General features: G+C 46.0%; 1 protein-coding gene across 1 annotated transcript in view; it reads left to right on the top strand.

Annotated features, from left to right (window-relative positions):
* The window catches only part of VPS4A (vacuolar protein sorting 4 homolog A), a 376,913-nt gene that overhangs the window by 168,144 nt on the left and 186,320 nt on the right, over positions 1 to 22,449 (top strand). Inside the window, exon 5 of the mRNA XM_069635536.1 lies at positions 15,893 to 16,012. Within this exon, the coding sequence (XP_069491637.1) occupies positions 15,893 to 16,012 (120 nt within the window). The remainder of the gene's footprint in view (positions 1 to 15,892; positions 16,013 to 22,449) is intronic.

The following is a 22,449-nucleotide window of genomic DNA, read 5'->3' as shown; positions in this document are numbered from 1 at the left end:
CCGTCCAATTTGCACTCCACCTATCTTGGGTGGGAAACATCTGATATTTACAAACGCCTCTTGCACATCGGAAACAAAAAAATTAAACAGTTCTGGTGCCAGAGAGCAGCCCTGTTTCATCCCTTTTTTGGTATGGATTGATTTGGTTAGCAGACCTAATCGGTCCAGTCTTATTCTTATCGATGTGTTTGCGTAAAAGTCTTTGGATCACTTCCAATATGTGGTTCGGGCAACCCCACATTTGCATTGTCTCTCATAGCCTTTGTCGATTTACCATGTCAATGGCCTCAGTGAGATCTATAAAGGCCATGTACATTTTCTTCCCCACCACTTGTGCTTTCAGGAGGTTGATTAAGAAGATGTTTAGCACCGTTCCCACTCCCTTAATAAACCCGGCTTGACATCGGTGGATGTGATTAGTTTCCATGCTCCACTGTCTCAGGCTTTTCAAGATGAGTGATGCGAAGATTTTACCAGCCACATCGAGCAGGGCTATTGGCCGATAGTTGCTCAGGTTTGTTCTCAGACCTTTTTTAAAGGTCGGAATAGTGACCAATGTTTTCCAGGAGACAGGAATGGCTTGTTTTTCCATAATATGCTGAAATAGGGTAGCCAAAAACCAAGCCCATTCCGTTGGGTTTTGCTTCAGTTGTATATTCGTTAACTCATCAGGCCCAGGAGCTCGAGAATTGTTCAATCTGCTTATTGCATTCCGTACTTCCTCGTAGTTGATATCAAATTGGTCCCATGCGTGGCTGTTACTCTTGTCAGCTATAGCTTCAGGCGACTCCTGGTCGGAATATTTTGCGAAGTAGGTTACCCTAAGTGGTTGCAGCTATTGGATTGGAGACCAAAGCATCTTGCGGAAGTCCATGTTGTTAATAATGGACCAGATTTGTGATGTGTTTTTGGTTCTTATTTTGCTTAGCATTGTTTCAGCGTCCTGTTGCATCAAGAACTTTTTATGCAGCTTTCTCCAATTTCGATAATGTTTCAATTTGGCAACCTTGGTTATTCACTGGACAGTTGGTTCTTTATGTCCTGGACCTGTTGTCCTGTGCTTTTTTTCGTTTCATTTTTTGTTCTTCTTTAAAGTAGCCCGATCAAAGGAATGTCGATGGGTAAAACACGTCTTTTTCCTGCACCATTGCTCCATTTGGTAACTTCAAATGCTGTAAACAGATCAGTATAGTCTACTGCTTGAGCTGTTTTTTTTATCTTTATCTTTCATCAGCATTATTACCGATCTGAGATCTCCCGTTACATCAGCTATTTGATTGGCGTTGATCATAAGTCGGTTCCTGCCCAGAGTTACCTCTGGCTCCAAGCTATAGTGGTCTTCCACCATCTGTGTAGGTGAAGCCCATTTCACTTTTAAGAGGTTGTGGTCACTCGAGACATTTCATCCACCGTCATGGTTTCCACTGACCTCAACATGTTTTCAGACACACAGATGTAATCAATCACCTGGCCTCCCTTGTTCCCTTTCCATGTTATCTTGCCTGGGATATCCCCTTTGGTGTTACTGTTCAGGATCTGGATACCACGCAGTTCAATAGCAGTTCTCCATGCTTGACCTCTTTTTCTTGTCTGTCATTCTTACTTGGTCCTCTTCGATCGTGTGATCTTCACTGTGCATTCAGATCTCCACATAGGATCAAATATGTGTCATTCCATTTTAATCTGTGGGTGTCTATCCGATTTAGCAACTTGTTGTGGAAAATCCTTTCGTTCTGTGATCTCTGGGCTCCAATACAAGTTCATGATAGCACATATCATCCAAACTTTACCGGTCCTGCTGGTAACATGCCAACCAAGGATTGGATGTAAGCGTTTGGATTGATCTCTTCAAGAGTTGTGAAGTGTAAGCTATTCTTTATTGCTATAAGGAGACCCGACATAGGCCTTCCTCTGGTTGCTTGTATTGCTCGGTTAAGATGGACAGTGTATCCTTCCAAGAGCGTGGTCTCTCTCAGCCAAGTTTCCTGTAAGCAGATTATAATCATAGTTTCCTCGCAGTAGATCTTCATTCGAAAACAAATGAGAACCCCCGCATGTTCCAGCTTTGCTAGTGTTGTTACAGTCTCAGTGGGAATTGCTTGGCATTATGGTTTATTTATTTTCATGGCTAAGATTTTATTATATATTTTTTCCTTTAATTTACTTGACTAAATATTAATTGCATATGCCTGACTGGGGGATTATGGCATGGTGGTTTGTGCACTTTTTGCTGCTACCTTTCCTCCTTTGGCTTTTAATCCTGCGGGAGATTTGGTCCAGCTGTCACATATTCTCTACCATTTGCTTAGTTGAGCCCTCAACTGTGGGTCTTCATAGACCTTTTTATTCCCCTGCCTTTCATCCTATAACTCTGTGACCCGTTATGTACGGTTGTGCTCCATGAAAGTTTGGTCCAGCTTCCACAGTCTCTGCCATTTCAATTTGTTACACGTCTCTTCACTGTCCTCTCTTCGGCTTCCTTCGTCTTTACACTGGACATATCTGCTATTCTGAACAATTCCAAACGGTTCCTTAAACTACAGTGTTTTTGCATGCATTGTGATGCTCCTTTCTCATGTCAATTTGGACTGCATTCTGCTGAGGGGCCATGCTGCCTGCAGCACCTAGACACTGTGGGGGAGTGGAGTGGAGTGGAGTTGAGTGGAGTGGAGTGGAGATGTAGGATATCTTAACAGAACAACTGGGTACTTCTTAATGTGCCTTAGAATAGCATAGGCCTATATCTGTTATGTTTCCCTCTTTTCTGTTCCTTGCATTGCAACATTTCGATCACTGCAAAATCACATGCTCACCACTACCACTTGTGTCTAGAAATAACAATTAGATGAGGATTCTGAAGGGTACCTGGTTACTGCCTTGCTCTGCCCAGGTCGGTACAATAATATCAACAAACGAATGAGCAAGGCCAGGTCGATCTCTGCTGAAGAGTAACCACTGATACACCTTGAGTGGGTAACCCCTTGTGTGGGTGGTCACAGAATTCTCATGAAACTGTTCTTCTGCACAACAGGGTTTTATTTTGAAGTGCAATGGTGTAGTAATACACTGGTATTTTTCAAAAACATAGGACATTCACATTTGAGGCCATACAAAGTGTAGTACCTAAGTACAAATGATCAAGTCGTCAATATTTTAGACATCTACTTGTACAGTTTGTTCATTCTCTATAGGTTCCTTGGGAAGGAAGCTTAGAGAATTCAGTGGAATCATAGACAGGTAGGGGGCCCATAGAGTGTGGGCACAATCAAGAGTTGAACAACATATAATACATGGGGTGTCTTTACGAGTGGAGGGTCATATGTGGTCGAATCCGAGGAGCTTAGTGGCTCAGATTAAGAGGTGGAAGGATCCACTTCTTTAGGATGCAGTCGTCATCTTGTCAACAGGCGCGGTCACGCCTATTGCCAGTGCATTCAGCTGCCAGGAGGGTTGAAGCAGCAGTGTGTCGTCTCGGATGTCGAGGATGCAAGACCACATAGGACCCTCCACTCGTAAAGACACTCCTGTCCTGATGAAGGCCTACACCATTAGCGCTCACCTAGCTCCACGCAAAATGGCCGAAACACTGTTGTGTTGACATGTATTATGTTGTTGTTCAACTCTTGATTGTGCCCACACTCTATGGGCCCCCTACCTGTCTATGATTCCACTGAATTCTCTAGGTTTCCTTCCCAAGGAACCTATAGAGAATGAACAAACTGTACAAGTAGATTTTATTTTGCATTTATATAGCGCCTTATGTACCATTGGTATGGTCTGAAGGCGCTGGTAGGTTGAACGCCCTTGGGAACCGAAGTTCGGGTCAGTAGAGAGAGTAGAGAGTCAAAAGGTGCGTGTGCGCACCAGGTATGTGTGCAGCTGGTGCAGAATTCGTGTAGTAGCTGCTTCTTAGCGGTGGGTGTGGTGGTTGAGAGATCAGGAGTATGTGTTCGTTCTGGCAGGATTTATCCAGACCAAGTGTGGCTGCGTTAGGCCTGAGGAGAACGCCTGGCTGGGGATGGGGGGGGGGAGGGGTTGTGTAACCAGCAGTGTTTACTTAGAGTGATGGGGAGTGAGCGGGAGATGTTGATATGAGAACAGTTATACCGAATGGTGTCATAGTATCTCTGTGTTCTAGTTGAGTGGTGGTGTAAAGAAGAGAGTAAGCGTGGGGTGTGGTATGATGGGATATATGCTTTTTTCAACTGTTCCCTGCATTCCAAAACTTACTATGTACGTCACACAATTCTATGGGATCAATACCGTTCTATGCACTTTTATTCATTTCATGCGTCCCAGAATGCCCTACACACTCTGGTGTGCTCGATACACTCACAAACTCCAGTCCGCCTTGTGTGCTCTAGTCCATCCCTCACGCTCCAGTGTGCCCCACGCATGCACTCCTTTATTCCCCACGCATGCGGTCATGTCTTCCCCACGCATGTACTCCTTTCTGCCACACGTGCTTCGTTCCGTTACACGCACTCCTATCCCCACCGCGCACTTGTCCCCTCTAAGCGCTTCTCTACTCTCTGCGCCTTTCTATTTGTATGTACATGTTCGCTCATATGAACTCGTCTGCTATATATATTTGTCGGCTCTACCAGTAGTCTGTTCTATGCAGTCCCCCACTCCACGTTCTTCCTCCCAGCTCATCAATCTCGCTCTGCTTATCCACCCGATCCTGCACTCATCTGTTCTATGTATTCATCAGCTCTGCATGCATTCCGTACTCATTCGTTCTTCCTACTTATCCATTCTACGTACTCACCCGGTCAATGCAACTCATCCGCCCTAGGTTTTGTCTGCCTTATGTCCTCGGATGAACTACACCTTCATCTGTTCTACGCATTCATCCACCCTATGCAGTCACCATCTCCTCGCACTCACTCGCTGTCTGCACTCACCTGTCCCTCGCACGTATCCACCCGTCCGCTCGCCGCACCCGTCCGCTCACCGCACTTGTCCGCTCGCCGCACTCCCCGCTATGTACTCCGCTCTATGCACTCTTGCTTTCCACACATTCAACTCGTCCGCTCGCCTCACTCGTCCGCTCGCCACACTCATCCGCTCGCCACACATCTGCTCGCCACACTCATCCGCTCTCTACGTTCATCCGTTCCCTGCATTACTCCGCCCCCCCGCACTCATACGTTCCCGGCACTCCCCGCTATGTATTCATCCACTCTATTCACTCGTGCTTTCCACGCATTCAACTCTTCCGCACTCATCCGCATGCCTCACTCATCCGCTCGCCTCACTCGTCTGTTCCCGCGCTCATCCGCTCTCCGTAATCATCTGTTCTCGGCACACATCTGCACTATGTACTCATCCGCTCTAAGCACTCGACCGCTCTATGCATTACTTGCCTTCCACTTATTCGACACGTCTGCTCTCTGCATCCGTGCATTCCTTGCCTTCCACGTATTCGACACGTCTGCTCCCCTCATCCACCCTACCCACACTCATCTGCAATATGCACTCAACAGCGTCTAAAGTCATTCACTAATGCGCACAACGCACTCGTCCGCTCTGTGTGCTCGTCCGCTCTGTGTGCTCGTCCGCTCTGTGCGCTCGTCCGCTCTGTGCGCTCGTCCGCTCTGTGCGCTCGTCCGCTCTGTGCGCTCGTCCGCTCTGTGCGCTCGTCTGCTCTGTGCGCTCGTCTGCTCTGTGCGCTCGTCTGCTCTGTGCGCTCGTCTGCTCTGTGCGCTCGTCTGCTCTGTGCGCTCGTCTGCTCTGTGCGCTCGTCTGCTCTGTGCGCTCGTCTGCTCTGTGCGCTCGTCTGCTCTGTGCGCTCGTCTGCTCTGTGCGCTCGTCTGCTCTGTGCGCTCGTCTGCTCTGTGCGCTCCTCGTCCGCTCTCTACACGCTCCTCGTCCGCTCTCTACACGCTCCTCGTCCGCTCTCTACACGCTCCTCGTCCGCTCTCTACACGCTCCTCGTCCGCTCTCTACACGCTCCTCGTCCGCTCTCTACACGCTCCTCGTCCGCTCTCTACACGCTCCTCGTCCGCTCTCTACACGCTCCTCGTCCGCTCTCTACACGCTCCTCGTCCGCTCTCTACACGCTCCTCGTCCGCTCTCTACACGCTCCTCGTCCGCTCTCTACACGCTCCTCGTCCGCTCCGCACCCTCGTCCGCTCGCCTCACTCATCCGCTCGCCTCACTCATCCGCTCGCCTCACTCATCCGCCCCCCGCACTCATCCGTTCCCCGCACTCCCCGCTATGTATTCATCCGCTCTATTGACACGTGCTTTCCACGCATTCAACTCCACACGCTCACCCGGTCCACGCGCTCACCCGGTCCACGCGCTCCCCCGGTCCACGCGCTCCCCCGGTCCACGCGCTCCCCCGGTCCACGCGCTCCCCCGGTCCACGCGCTCCCCCGGTCCACGCGCTCCCCCGGTCCACGCGCTCCCCCGGTCCACGCGCTCCCCGGTCCACGCGCTCCCCCGGTCCACGCGCTCCCCCGGTCCACGCGCTCCCCCGGTCCACGCGCTCATCCGGTCCACGCGCTCATCCGCACTACACACTCATCCGCACTACACTACAGTCATATGCTCTTCCACTCATGCACTCTTCCACTCAGTGCATTCATCTGTTCAACACGCTTCATCCGTTCTAACTATTTCATACACGCCATTCACTTTGTTCCCTCCTCATGCATTAAGTCCATTTCAGCAGTTTAGATCTCCTTACTTTTCCATATGATTTATTCATATTATCCACTTCACTGTTTTGATCTACTTTACTAGTTTAGTTCTGTTCGTCTTTCTAGTTTACATTCGAGTTTATTAGCTGTCGATTTCTCGCATCAGGTAGTTTGTTGGGTCGGTGTCATTGTGACGCTATTAGTTTGGAAACCGGTTGGTTTTAGAGGAAGAGCCAGGTTTTCAGTAGTTTGCAGAAAGACGCTAAATCCTCAGTTAGGCGGATGTGGGGTGGGAGCGAGTTCCACAGGGTTGGGGCCAGGGCTGAGAATGATGATCCGCCTAACCTGACTGATTTTGTCTTAGGAATTACTAGGAGGCCGGCTGAGCTTGATCTTAGGGTGCGAGTGGGATGATAAGGTTTTAGTTTGTCTTGAAGATATTGAGGTCCAGTTTTATGCAGTGCTCGATGGGAGATGCATAAGGTTTTGAAAGTCACCCTTCGTGCTACTGGAAGCCAATGTAGCGTCTTAAGGGCTGGGGAGATGTGGTCTCTTGGGCCGAGCGCAAGTAGCATGTTGGCTGCCGCATTTTGTGCCTTTTGGAGTTTATTCAGTTGGTATGCGTGGATCTGAGGTATAGGGGGTTTGCGTAGTCCAGTCTTGATATAACGATTGATTGGACCACGGAGAGTGTGTTTCAAATATTGACTACTTGATCATTCGTACTTAGGTAATACACTTTGTATGTCCTCAAATGTGAATGTCCTATGTTTTTGAAAAATACCAGTGTATTACTACACTGCTGCACTTCAAAATAAAACCCTGTTGTACAGAAGAACAGTTTCACGAGAATTCTGTGACCACCCACACAAGAGGTTACCCACTCAGTGTGTAGCAGTTGTTACTCTTCAGCAGAGATCGACCTGACCTTGCTCATTCGTTTGTTGATATAATAATTAGATGGCCTGCTATTTCATGAATGCAAGATCCCATCCAGAAAACACCAAAAGTGATGCAGAATGGACACTGTAATACATACATTACATTTAACTACTATCTTGGGCATCTGAACGTTGCTACGGAGGAGTTAGTTCCTGTTTTATAATCTTGGCTTCCCAAAATTGTGAATCTATATGACTGTAACTGAAGTTGAGTGCAGCTCCTAGGAATTTACACCACCTAACATGACTGCACAGCACTAGTCCTACAGTGCACTGTTGAGCGTGTCAGCCTGCCTCTGTTGGCGGACTGCTAGGCTAGTCATGCCTTACAACTTCTATCAACAGTTATGAGGGTTGCAGAGCCTGAAATTATATTTTGGGCATTCAACTCCATGCATTTATTGCATGGTTGTTTCCGTCCTTTACAGAGAGGATCGGTGGGTTGGACATGAGACTAGCGTGAGTTATTTAAAGGGGCTTAGTTTTATTGTGTAGCTCAACTGGGTATGTTGGACTCAGTATGGATTAAAGTATTTCATGCACGGGTATGACATTTGGAATACTTTCATCATGCAATGTTGGAGATTTGTTAATAAATCAACTTGAAAATTAGACTTGCCTAACATAGTAATTGACACTGAAGAATATCTAGACTTCCTGTTAGGCCTGTAGGATACTCAGGAGGCAAATGTACTGAGGGACTTTAAAGCATACCTGTATTATCAGGACATTACAATCCTTCTCTATAGAGATCAGCTACCTTAAGGTTGTGGTTAACTATTCCCAGTTCGCAATTTAAGAACTTATTATTGGACTCAAGTTCATCTGTCCTTGCCTCTCTTATCGCTTACCTCTTGTTTTCGCCGCAAATTAATCTGCACGCGTACAACTCTGTGCTCTGACAACTCTGTCAGCTGACTTGTCAAACCCAGTTTCCCCCCTTGTAACCATGTGTTTCTTACAAACTACGCTGGTGAAAGATTCCACATTACTAGGACAAGCTTGAGCACCTCTTAAATCCATCACGCACCAACCATTTTTATCTCCAGGTATCGTCTGGTCTTGATGTCTAGAGACTGCCATCATAGTGAAGTATTGATTGTAAAACTGATGGCACATTCATGAAACTTTCCTGCACTCTTACCAACTAACCACAGTTAAGCAGAACCTTGATCCATCATCTGTTTTTGTCCCTCACAACGTTGTTTGTCACAAAGTTGTTTGTCCACCACCTGTTGCCATCACGACCTCTAACACTGCCCCCTCCCCCACCACATTCCATCCGTTGTTTTGTATTCAGACCGAGATCTGATGACACTCTGGGGCGGGGGGTCATAATGCACCAATTCTCTAACAAGATCAGGTCAGGCACTGTAAAACCACTACGGTGGTGATGGCGAGAGTATAAATTCCTAATAACATAACGACAGGCACTGTATGCAAACCTGCTGCTGTCAGGGCACGACTTGATAAAACATGGATTCTTTCAACACCCATCTGTAACGGCCCTTCTGAATGGTCAAATGCTGATCATGATGACATTCAAACTGCAAACGCAGGTTTGTCCACTTGTCAGTCCACTCATTTTCTGCAATATCATACAATTCAATCTGTGACATGACGATGAAGAATTGCAAACATTCAAAGAAACAATTGTAAAATGCACTCCACACTGCCATCACAGATCTTGGAGTAAGGACTAAAATAGTTTTTTCTTGCTGCAGTTTTGTGGGTAACATAAGTTTGGTCCGAATTGACATGAAACGTGCCTTGAAGATTGCCCACATTTGTAATGTAAACCGCCTTGCACTAATTTGATTCACTCCCACTACCTAAGATCATATTTTACTTAGACTTCAAAGATTAGTAAGAAAAGTCACTATAGAAAGAATATTTATTTTAATGTGGTCACCCTCTTAACCCGTCTTGTACACTGAAAACAATGGTAGATAGTTTCTCTTCTGTTTTCTTTTACCTGTGCAGAATGATAACTTGTGTTGGTGATATCTAAGGCCGACTATTTAATAACATTGGTCAAGTTATACAATGACATCTTGGATTCAAATTCTTTAAATATTCTCCTGGCTGCTTTCTTTTATTCTTTGAGGAATTATATTTGATAAAAATAAGTCTAGGAAGTGTGACGAGCTGTGTTGATATGCATTTCGCGGGCGAGCGTCGTCTTCCTTTCCACGGCGAGCCATAAAGGTGCTGAGAGTGTTTTTCAGTGCCAGCAGCATGTGTCCACAGCAGTGGTGTGTGCTTTGCCAGGGTGTCATTTTCTGTTACACACAAGATGGCCCTTCTGAATGGCCTCAAGCATAGGGACCGCATTTCTCCTGCCCTACAAAGTCTTCGCTGGCTCCCGGTCGCAGCACAGATTAAATTAAAATCCCTCTGCATCATCCACAAGCCTGTCTGGGGATGGGACCACTCTTATCTGCAACTCATTCTGGCTACATATTCCCCCCTCTAGACACCTGTTCTCCTCTGGCACCAAGTCCCTGTGTGTAAAGCGGTTTGTCAAACAGAGGGCAGGTGGGCGATCGCTTTTTTCAGTGGGCTCCCTACTTTTGAACAGCCTCCCTCTTCGTCTTGACTGCTCAAGACCCCCTTAAGTTCTGGAAAAGCCTCAAGCCCTTGCTCTTCCTTCCCTCCGTCTCTCCCCCCCCCCTGCTATTCGCACAGTAGTTTGATTGGTGTGCATGGCCCTTATGCATCCTCGGGGCCCTGACCTCCCACATCTTCTAATCCCAGCTGCTGTCCATCCTCTGCACTTGCCTCGGCTCACCCTCTACCACCTGAGGTTGCACTTAACTTCTTCATAGTACTTTACCTACTGCTCTTCATGAACACCACATCACCTATGGCATACCCCCCTCTCCCCTTGCACGTTCTGAACACTCACAATGCATAGTAGGTTCATCTTCCCCTCCCCATTGTCTCTTATATTTTTGTATTCATTATTTAACATTGTAATTACATTGTCTATCATCCCCTGTCCCCACCCCGTTGCTGTGTGGGTGCTTTGAAACAGTATTTTCTTCCTGTATAAGCGCCAACAAAGTGAATAATAAATGCTCAATAGAAAACGTCCTTGCAATTCATTTCTACGAGGTGCAGAACGGGTGTACAATCAATGGATCGAGAAACAGCGAGAGGAGTGACCATTTTTGTAACACCATCTGATCCTGGTGTACTTGCTTCATCACCACTGTCTTGACACCTGCATCTCTCTGAAACGCACCTCCAGTCTGGTTCTGTGTAATCTCAGAAATGCACTTTCTGTTTTGACCTGCATCTTAAAAATGTACACTTTTACTTGTATGGGTACTCCCACTGTACGGATGTTGCTGTAACATATTAAAAGTGAGAGAAATGGATTACAAGCTGTAGATCGTGTTTTTAGATGAAAACTGATGGGAAATTTCTTTGGAGGATCTTGAAGACCTCTAAGGGAGTAAGGGAGGATTCAGGAAGACTTCAGGAACTGCCAGGGGAGCAACCATGGTGCCAGTATATGCCAATAGTTTTATGTTTACATTTGAGACCTCTCACATATTACCACACCCTTAAGGGTCAAAGAATATAAGACATGGATTAGGTATATCAATGACGTCTTTTGTATCTGTCAAGGTGGACAGGAACAATTTCAGAGAGATACATCAATTCCATTGATCCGAGAATCCAATTAACAGCAGAGATTGGGAATCCAAATATACACTTTCTGGACGTACAAGTTAATGTACAAGACAATAAAATCTCCACCACCTTATTTACCAAACCAACAGATAGAAACAATGTGTTACATAGACTGAGTTTTCACCCGCATAACACACTTAAGAATGTACCATTTGGTCAGATGTTAAGAATAAAACGGATAGTGATCCATCAGAGTGCGAAGTTGAATTATCAAAACCATGCGAACATCTGAGTGACAGAGGTTATCTCCAAGAAGATTTGTCCACAGCTAATACTAAATTAAGCACGTTGACAAGAGAAAGTCTTTTGGCAAAACTGAAAGAGCTTCTCCACCTTTGGTGTTTGTCTCTAAATGTGTTTGTCTCTAAATACTCTACAAGGTCAACAGATAAAACGATGCATCTCTAAGAATTAGAATATTCTTATAAGTGATAACAGAACAAATTATTGTTTCCAGAACTTCCTGTCTTTGCGTATCAAAGGCGTAACAACTTGAGAAACTATTAGTGAACACCAACAGCGAAAAGAGAAGTCAAAACAGGAAAACACCAGAGTACATTCCAATGTTTAAACTGTCGGAACTGTAATATCCTCACCAAAGGGGAATTCGTGTTCCATCCAAGAACAGGCGAGAAAATTAGACTGAGGTGTCATGCAACCTGCATGACAGAAAATGTAATACACTGCATCAAATGCCCATGTGGCAAGTATTATGTGGGTGAGACTGGAAGAAAGATCTGTATCAGAACCAATGAACATAAATCATGTATTAGGAATAAGAACATGGCTTCAGCAGTTGTAAGACATTTCCAAGAGAGATGGCATAACGTTGCACAGTTCAACTTCAAGGTATTGGAAATTGTGGACACTAAAAGTAGCAACCAGGATATGAAGAAAAGAAGATCACAAAGAAAGGCTTACTGGATTGATCGACTCAATTCTTTCACCCAATGGAATAAATGAAGTGTGGGATTTAAACTGTTTTTGCAACGAAGAAAGATTCTTTTGCAATGGAGCCATCGTCGGAGCCATGGTCCCCATTTGAACGATTAAATGAATGGGATATCCTAAGAACTTTGACTCTCAGGGCTCACAGGAGGATTCAAGTTCACCTCTTAGAATTGAACGCAGTATTATAACGTATCATGTCTTAATGAATTTATTTTCTGTTCAACTAGACGAGACTAGTACACCAATCATGTAAGACTCTGTTCAGATCACAATGGGTTCTTGAAAGGTTGGCATTATGCTAACTGTAGTAATTATAGGAGCACAGGAGCCTTTAGTGTTCACAATAACATAAGGGATTGCAATAATATAGAGTGTTCAATAATGTTACAATTCAGCGCAACACTTATTAGCAACAGATGAGTTCCAGGAGGCGGCTCAAATATGTGTAAGAAATTACCTAGGATCTCCACAGATTGAAATAACACTATTCCAATATGGCAGAGCGCAAGCACATTGCAGGATCAGCCATTTTGGATTTTCCAGAAATGGTTCTCACGGCAACAGATTGTTAATCTGAGTTAGCACATGGCATTCTGTACAAGTGAAGCGACAGAGAGGGCCTATTAAGATATGACGGCACACATTTCGGTAAGAACGACATGAATAATGATCGAACGATAAAGTAAGCAATATATTCTTTGCATTGATAGAATATCTCTCTCAGATTTCGAACACCTTTCTGCCTAGCTGATTCCAAGAGAAGACCGGTTAGAGCGCTAATACTCTATCTGATTCCACTTCAAGTGGGCACGTTGCGCAGGCATGAGGCTGGCAATGGGTACACATCCCGCATGGGTAAAACAACACGATGAGTTTAGAATTGTCACCAATGGCTTAGAACCATAGGGCCAACGAGGTTAGCATGCAACGCGCCCACAGCATGGGAAAACAGCATGATGGGTTTAATATTTAATCATTAACCACATAGAACCACAGAGCTTCTCACATTGAGAATGACAACGCAACCTAATGATCGAAAAAGAATGGCTCCACGCATGATGCAACTATAACAAATTATGTATATCTAAAATGAAGAGTACAAGAATTAAACGAAAGATGATATGCATTTAGTATACAATTATTCTTGCTTACTTTCTACCTATATGTTCTCTATTTGTTGTCGGTCTGTTAATGTCTTGTGACCAATCGCATACATACTTTAAATTATTATAAATGTACATTTGATGGGATTCCCAACTTTGTGACAAACAATGACAATGTTATATTTTGCTGTGATTATTATGAGCAAAATTACAAATGACAACTGTGTGGGTGTCTGGTTGGAAAATATATTGTACAGGGTTGTTTTGAATTTAACAAATGGCAACGTGTTATACTGGGAGTGGTGTTGTTGACGATTATATCAATCGGATAAGAATTATAGGCCCTGTTGAAGGACTGAGTTAAGTCTGAAATGCATTGGAAAAGTCCTTGTCTGCACTCAAATCGAACCTATTAAATTATACTTTGAAATAGAAAAACTATCCAGAATGAGTCTTATCCATCCGAAGGAGAAATAACGAAAAATGTGGTTTGAAAATTTCATATTAAAAGAATTGAAGCCACAATAGTGGATATTGGGGTGTGCAACCCACACCGAAGGCTAGTGAGCCTAGGTCTCTATTTTTTCAGCATTCTGGAAAATTGCACATTTTGAATTATTTACATTCTTAGGTTTGATGTATACTGTACCCTTTCTCTGCTTTTCTTTTTATTGTTGGAATGTAGATTCTGAAAATGCTCCAAGAACGTGTTTTAAACCCTCCACATTTTGATAGTTTTCCCCAACAATGTCGGATTTCTGCAATTTTACTTAGTACATTTGTTCATTCAACAGCTTCTGTGTGGCACTACTGGAACACCACCATGGGGAGCTGGAGAACAAGTCCTACTATTCACAAATGGGTCTCTGGAATGATGTGCACAGTATTAACTTGGCTATACTAATAATAATTGTTCTTTTATAACGCGCTTAATACTGGTGACCAGTTTCTAAGCGCGAGACCAGGATTCAAACCTATGTTGCTATGCATTGTCTTGCTTCCAAGACAAACTTGTTGCCGCTGAGCTATCCTCCCGGTCCAAAAGGTGTAGCCAAAAGGTAGCCTATTGAACACCTTCACATGTTAGGATGTGCCCTTTGATAACACTGTTCTTGGGCTCCATCGTCTTTACTCTGTACACCTCCTCACAGTGCAACTCATCACATTTTTTGGATTATTATTTCGCCACTTTTCTCATTGTACATAGATCATCTCCTTTCCCTCCTGAAATCTATTAGCTACGGGTCTCTCTGCCATCCGTCACTGGATGGCACTGCATTGCAACATGCTGAACCTATTCATAATATAACTCCTTTTTCTCCTAACATCCAACACCACCCTCCAATCCCTTTTCCTACCATATTTCTCACACCATCACCTAAAGCTCACAACCTTGGGGTCCACGCAACTATGGTTGAGATGAACTTCTTCAATATAAGGAAGATCCTTTCCCATTAACCCACCATTCTGCCAAAACCATTATGTCCCACTGGTCCTTGGTAGGCTGTACTATTATTCAGCTTACCTATTGGTGCTCTCCTGCATTCTTTCGCTCCCCTCAATAAAATATTTAACTTTGTCAAAAACACCCTCTACAACCTGCCTAGGTCTTCTACTTCAGCATATCGTCACTATGACGAGTGGCTTTCCATGTAAAACCTTGCCACCCTCTACAAAATTCTGCTCAATGTCTTCTGAACTATCCAGGGATTAGCCCTCCAATATCCGACCCAATCCATCCTGCTCCACTCTCCATCTCTGGCTCTCCATTCTCAAACCCTCAACCTCTGTCCCACATCCCCCTTGCACTGCCGCCCACTATTTTACTCTCCTCACCCCTCACCATTGGAATGCTCTTCAGATAATATAAAACGGTTCAGGCAGTGTACCTATTTACCACCACGCTGAAGCTCCACCGGTTAGGCCATGAAGGTGCGTCAATCGCCCACTTCCTTACCTTTCCATTGTTCTCTTCACTACCTCATACTCTAATGTAAATTTGTAAATACGTAGCAACAGACCCAAGGTCCAATATCTAAATGTACAGAATATTTGTATATGTTACGATTCTACTTGTCACCTCTTCATGTCTACACAACCTCTCGGAACCTGTTTTAGGATCTTTGTTAGTTCATAAAGGCACTTGGACATGGGATCGGCTATGATTCTGCCAATCCTGTTCTGCTACCAAATAAATACACTTCATCTTCTACAATATTTTTCCAGTGTTTGTTGCCCTGCTCTAGGATGTTAGGTATGATAGACCAAGTTTTATTTGCAGCTAGAATTATTTTCCCTTTTCAGTCTGTTTGCAATTGTGGCCAATTTCCTGCATGTTTAAGGCCCATCGGTGGACTATTACTTTAACTCCATTCACTCAAATTCTTTTCCATTTGACGCAGAATGGTTTCCTAAACTTGTTCACCGTTCTGTGTGACACATCCAACATCAGCCTTCACTCACCTTTTGTATGATACATTAACCACGCAGTCTCCTGGCAATAAGTTAATATCTGGTACAACTTATTTTTCTTTTCCCATTCTAGGTGCGGTGGTGATGGAAAAACCCAATGTGCGATGGAATGATGTTGCCGGCCTAGAGGGAGCAAAGGAGGCACTGAAGGAGGCAGTCATCTTGCCAATTAAATTTCCTCATCTTTTCACAGGTCAGCATTCGGAGGGCTGGACTGCCGCAGAGGATTGAGGCTGGGTGGGTGATTAGCCGCCAAAGAGGATGGCATGGGTTTTCATGGAGATTATACAGAAGGCATGATGCTAGGCATTCAGACTGCTTAAGAGGAATCGTGGCCTGAAGTTTAGGGAGTCACAGGGGGAGGCTGAGTCTTCAGTCGTCAGACAGAGTAGGCTGTGGGTGTTAGCCTCCCACTGCAGACAGAGTAGGCTGTGGGTGTTAGCCTCCCACTGAGGCCGAAGGCTGGATTTCGGACTGCCTCAGAGGTATGAAGGTTGGGGTCTAGAGGACCCACAGTGGGAGGAGACCGGATTCTCCGAATGCCATAGAGGGAAGGAGTCTGGGTAGTCCATCCAGCCACTGCATAAACCACAGCTACCCACGCCAACATACCCACCCTGCTATTTGAACTACTTTCTAATCAAGCTGACTAGTTTTATTTAATAAATTATGTTCCAAACTTGAAAAAACGTCCAAAAAATGTAAAACAATATTTTAAAGGCAATACAATGTTCCCTATTGTTTCTTTTCATTTTAATCAAGGTATCTTTATGATATATTTTATTTATATCGCGCTCGTACACAAGTGTTTCAGAGCGTGATTTAAAGCAGTCGAGCCCAAAATAATTTTTTTGTTTTTTAAAAACAAAGCAGGGACCCGATGTATGGAAATGTTGCATATGCCAAAACAGCGCCTCTCAAAGTGGCTAGCGCTAGGTTGCAGTGAACAAAACGTGTTCCGCAGTTTGCTTTTGCCATTGCAATTTGCTATGTTGCAACCTCTTGGAAGTTAGCTTGGATGGAAAGTGAGTGACCAACCTTAATTCTGTCTCTCATATAAATGTGTTAATACTTTCTGTCTACTCGGGCAGGACACAAGCCAAGGGTATTTACAAGGTGGGAAAACTCCATCTTCCGATTTTTCAAGAGGGTATTTCCTCTTCAAAGGCCAAAAGAGGGAGCATACTCTTCCAGAAAGACATATAGGTTTGGAGCAGGATATGTGACCATCTACCCAAACCCTCCAAACTCTAAGAAGGCCATTGCCTGTTGGACAGACGTTCAATTCCACAAAATCTCAGTCAACGTTCACTTTACCCCAACTCCTACTGACCACTGTAGAGTATGCAAGCACTAATGGCTTTTTCGATGTTTTTCACTCTTCAACCAACCACCCCACAACACTGACACATGCTTTGAAACACTTTAGGCTCTATATAAATAAACAATACCAATACACATAACATGTTCTCTCTGTCTGCACAGAAAAATGCTCCCATCTCTTTCACCTTTCCTGTTGCGGCAGACTGGCATGAAATGTTTGTGTGGGTTCCCAATAAGCAATTTATACCAGGAGGTAAATATGAGTTGGGGAAATGTATGCCACATCTTGCACTGCCTGGCACGTAGACATGTAACTGAATCGTCCCCAGCCCTGTTGACCTAGAACAGTTAGCCCACCTATTGGGGGAAGTCTTCATATTTCCAGGCGTCATCCCCTCCTACCAATTTCACTAAAAGAGCATTGCTTTCTGTGTCCCATTTAGTATTGTCATACCTATCTATATTCATTTTTCAGACTGTCCCACAAGGAAACTTAAGAGATTTCTCTACATGAAGTTCCTCTGAGCGGCGTCTTTGGCAGGGGCATGCCACTCTACCTGATATAACTGACTACCCCGTGCCTATTGGTCTCTCTATCTGTTGTGAATTCTTAAAGTTCCTCCATAGGCATGTCCCATAGGAGCAAACCATGCTCATACCATGCTCGTTCCCCCTCTTCTCCAATGCACAGATATATGCATTGCAGTCTTTTTAATCAGTAGTGCTGTCAATGTTTAACGTTATTCTCTTTTCAAGTCTACGTTCCATAATTACCTAATTTAGTTGTCGCATTGCTTTCACATGAGTTGACCACATATTCGCCTGGAGCCAATTGGCTTTTTTTCTGCTGGAATTTTTCCAAATACTTATTAGTAGCGGAAGTTTGGTACATCCCTACTTTCGACCATCCACAAAGGAAGGAGACTGGCTATTAAGGGAGCACCCACAAAGGGAAGAGTTTGGATATGTGCCATACTAGGAGATGGCATGATGTGCCAGACTGCCATGCAGGTAGAAGGCTGGGTGTTCAGGCATACCCCTCCGAGTGAGGAGGCTGGATGCTCAGGTCAATACCGAAGGGATAAGGCTGGATGTTCAGACCTTCACAGATGGAAGGACTTTGATACTCTGGAGGAAGGAGACAAAACGTGGCGTGAGTTTAGATGTTCAGGTAGATTGTGTGGATGGAAGCTGGCCCTTTATATTGACACACAAGTGAGAGGCAGAGTCTTCAGGACCCTAAAACGTTTCTAATCGGTTCTGAGAGAGCAGCCACATCATACTGTAGAAGTGTATAGAATGTATAGCTACTATCAAGTCTTTGCTTTATTTTGGAATTTTCTGTTTAAGCAGCAACACATACAATCTTTGTACACAATAATAACATTACACTAAGACAGACCCCTCGGCAGTACAGAATGCATTTACACACCTTAAGACCCAGGTTGATGATACATCTAAGAAATCGAAGTTTACAATATTGAGTGGGAGTCTCGCTATAAACTGCAAGGTGCTAATCAGAAGAAAGCCCTACATCCAATCTCGTTACTAACTCATGGACGTGCTCTATGCAATTTAAGCAAAGTGCATGGTGGTAGGCAAAGGTGCTGTCGACGTCTCTGTATAAACTGCAAAGTACTAATCATTAAAACAGGCCCTACATCAAGTCTCATTGCTAACTCATTAATGCACCATGTACAAGCTTTTGAATAAAGTGCCTGGTGGAAAGGAATACCCTAGAATATATCTCTGGCAAAGGACAATAATGTCTTTTAACAGATGTTGATAGGGGGCTCGATATGAATTGCAAGATACTAATCATAAAACAATCTCTGCAACCAATCTTATCTGTGACACATTACCTCACCATGTGCAAGGTACATGACAAAGCAAACCTTCCTCAAAATAAATCTCCAATGAGGAACACTTAGGTCTTTTCACACGTAATGAAATGCAGTTGTCTTTTCAACAAACTGACAACTGTTGGTCCCAGGCCCCCTGTCTCAGCTTATTAACAATGACATTTTCCAAAACGATTTAAGACTTTGTATTAACCTGGCACGCATCAGGCACTCTCTCCCCGGCTATCCTACCCCTGCTCTGAATTAATGGAGTATTAACTTAAATACCTTTAAACATATCTGCGGACCTGCAAATAACATTTGATTAGGATAATCATAATACAAAGTTAGGGGTCTACCCCGTGCAGCAAACAGGGGCATGCCCCACCGAGGGCCGGCCGGTCCGAGTAGTGGGCTTCTAAGTCCTTTGAGGGCGCTCCATCCGTGGGGGCCCAAGACAAGGTCAAGCATGCAAGTCTTTCTGTCGGGGTCGCCGCGCAAGTGGTTCCAGCAACGAGCAGGGCGCACTTATCTTCACCGTCTGCCTCCATCTCCAGTCATCGCTCCAGCTCCACCTCGAAGATGAAATTGGCTAACTGAGGGAAGCTGCGGGAGAAGCCAGAGAAGACCAAGGAGCAGGGTGTCAGGACTTGAGAGTAGCGTGGAGTATGAATACCTCCGTCCCTAAGCAACCAACAGCGGGATACAAGACACTCGCTGTTCGAGGATTAGGGCCACAGGTGACAAGAACAGGAACACCAGGTCCTCCGAGTGGCTGCTGTAAGGAAAATGGGCAGGTTAAACAACTGATTAATGCATGCCTCACTATCCACAATATGGGACACCAGAATACACCTACCAGTGGATGGAAGACTGGCCAGAGCGGAGTAAAGGAGTATGGTCTGGGAATCCTCAAAGTAGTCCCTGTTCTCTTGGTGAGCTTAGGTAGAAGGACAGAAACGGGTGTTGGTCATGAAGAGCCCCATCAGCTCACCGGCAGCACCTGAGTAGATATAGTAACAATCCGGAGGTCCGGACCATATGAGGCACGTGATACCAAATACGGAAGTCCAGAAGTCAATGGGATCCAAAGCACAATCTGTGAAACAGGCTGTGGTCGTAGGTAAACAAGATCAGGCTAATACAAAGCAGAGAGGGGCTAGGCAGTAGCAATCCGAGTAACAAAGTCTGTGGTCGTAAGCCAAGAGGTCAATCAGAAATACAACGTAGCCAGACGGGAGGAGCAAAGCAGTCCAAAACAAAACGAGGTCCGTGGTCAAGATAACGTACAGCAAGGTCCAAAGATTCGGAACGCCAAACGCTGTGATTACAGCTGAGAAGCACTGATTGCATGGAAGCTGGAGTTTTTATGCCGTACCTACGCGGTCACGTGATCATGGTCCATGTCTCACGTGATGGAGTAGCATTGTTCGTTGTCATGGATGCGGACGTGGACGCGAAGCATTCCGCAGCGGCATGTCAGGTGATCGTTTGCCTGGGATGGAGCCCCTGATGAGTCTCACCGCAACGGGACCACGCTGGCCCACCCCTCGTGCATACAAGCGCCATGGGAGTTGCCACGGGCGGGCTCCTGTCCATAATCCAGGCAGCGCCCTCCCATACCTCTGGTGCTGCAGATGAGCAACAGGACGCCCACAGGGGAATGTAGTCTACTTCTTAGTGAGGGGCAAGACCGGGATATAGAAGGCCTACAAGAAGGGGTTTGTGAGGGGGAAGACGTGTGCATGACACAGAGTAAGGTGTGCTACCTGCCCGCGAAGGCCCAGGTGGTCCAGGTAAAGTCCTCCTTGACGATCGAGCTGGTGGCGGCCGCCCTTTTGAAGGTGAAAGGGCTGACCTGGTCCAGGGGTCTCTGACAGCACCCAGAGTGGCCCTCCCTCAGAGACTGACCCTTCAGGATGCAAAAAAAAGGGGGAGGGGGGGCCTCGACCATGCTTCAGGGCATGGATATTTTTTCCTCGGACGAGGAGGATCTGGCGTCGCTTCGCATGGTCCCAGAGAGGATGTGGGGAACAACAGCGGCATGGCTGCTGGGCCCAACAAGCCTCCCACCCACTACCCCGACACCTCCCAGGGACGTATCGCTGACCTTCCTTTCACACAATGGCGTCAGAGATCCAAAAGAGGATGCTGACGGCACCCCCGGCACCGACCCCCGGTGGCACTGGGTACGCCTCCGGCAAAAGAAGAGAAAACGGCACTCTATTCCACCTCATCAACTGAGCTCATGCCCCCCGCCCCTCCTAGGGATACAGGGACGCACACCATGACATTTCTCCGCTGCCGAGGGCTTCTCCCCCGGATGAAGTGGGGTTGTTCCACGCCATGGTCGCCTGTGTCTGAGCTCTTCCAGCTCACGCCAGAAGAGACCAAGAAGGAAGATTTCCTTTACCAACGCCGTGAGGCCAAGAGTAAGAACATTCTAGCAGTGCCTCTCCTGGATGACGTTTGGGATGAGGGCCTAGCTCTGATGAGAAACCAGGCCCCGGCGAAGAGTGACAGACTGGAAAAGTACTGGTTGCTGGAGTCTGCACCCAAGTGCCTACAGTCGTAGCTCTCCCCAGATTCGGTGATCTTGGCGGCTGCGAGGAAGAAGTCTTCTAATCCCTCATCTTCAGCCTTTGTTGCCCTGGACAGCGAGGGGAAGAAGGTGGACGCCGTTGGTAGGAAAGTGATCTACTCTGAGGCACCTCAACAAATACCTCAAGTCCCAAAAATTCTGGATGGTTACGTTGCAGCACGTACTTGGCCAACTGGAGGAAGGCGGCTTCTTGTCGTCGCTGGATCTGGAGTCCCCATTCATGAGAAGCATCGGAAGTACCTGCACTTCGTGGTACAGGGAAGGCACTACCAATTAAAGGCCCTTCCCTTCAGACTGAAGTCGGCGCCCAGGGTGTTCATGAAGTACCTGGTGCCAGTGGTGGCCCATATGTGTCTACAAGAGATACATGTGTACCCGTACCTGACTGGCTCATCCGTGCAAAGTCCAGGGATGTAACCGTCAAACACATGGAGAGGACCGTCCGGCTGCTAACGGATCTGGGGTTCTCAGTCAACTATCCAAAATCCTGCTTGCTACCATCGCAGAATGCGCTTTTCCTGGGTGCCAGGCTCAACACGGTCTCCTGCCTGGTGGCCCCCTCGGATGAGAGGATAGCGGCCATGCTGGGCAAGTTGCAGCGGCTTTTGGCACTGAAGACAGCCATGGTGCGGACCATAAAGTCGCAGCTCGGCATGATGTTGTTATGCATTTACCTGATACGACTTTGCAGGTTGTGGATGCGACCCCTTCAGGAATTCCTCACCGCTGGGTGGATCCAGGTGTCCGGAAGCTTTGCAGACAAGATTGTTCTCGACTAGGAGTTTCGTCGAGCGATAAGGTGGTGGGGCGTGCGCTCCAACATCCCCAGGGGGCACAGATTTCCAGGGCCCCCATACCAGGAGA

Source organism: Ambystoma mexicanum, chromosome 1q, assembly GCF_040938575.1.
Source record: "Ambystoma mexicanum isolate Mex_15411 chromosome 1q, UKY_AmexF1_1, whole genome shotgun sequence".
NCBI classification, from domain to species: domain Eukaryota; kingdom Metazoa; phylum Chordata; class Amphibia; order Caudata; family Ambystomatidae; genus Ambystoma; species Ambystoma mexicanum.
Note: the sequence above shows the minus strand (reverse complement) of the source record. Positions and strands in the feature narration are given on the sequence as shown.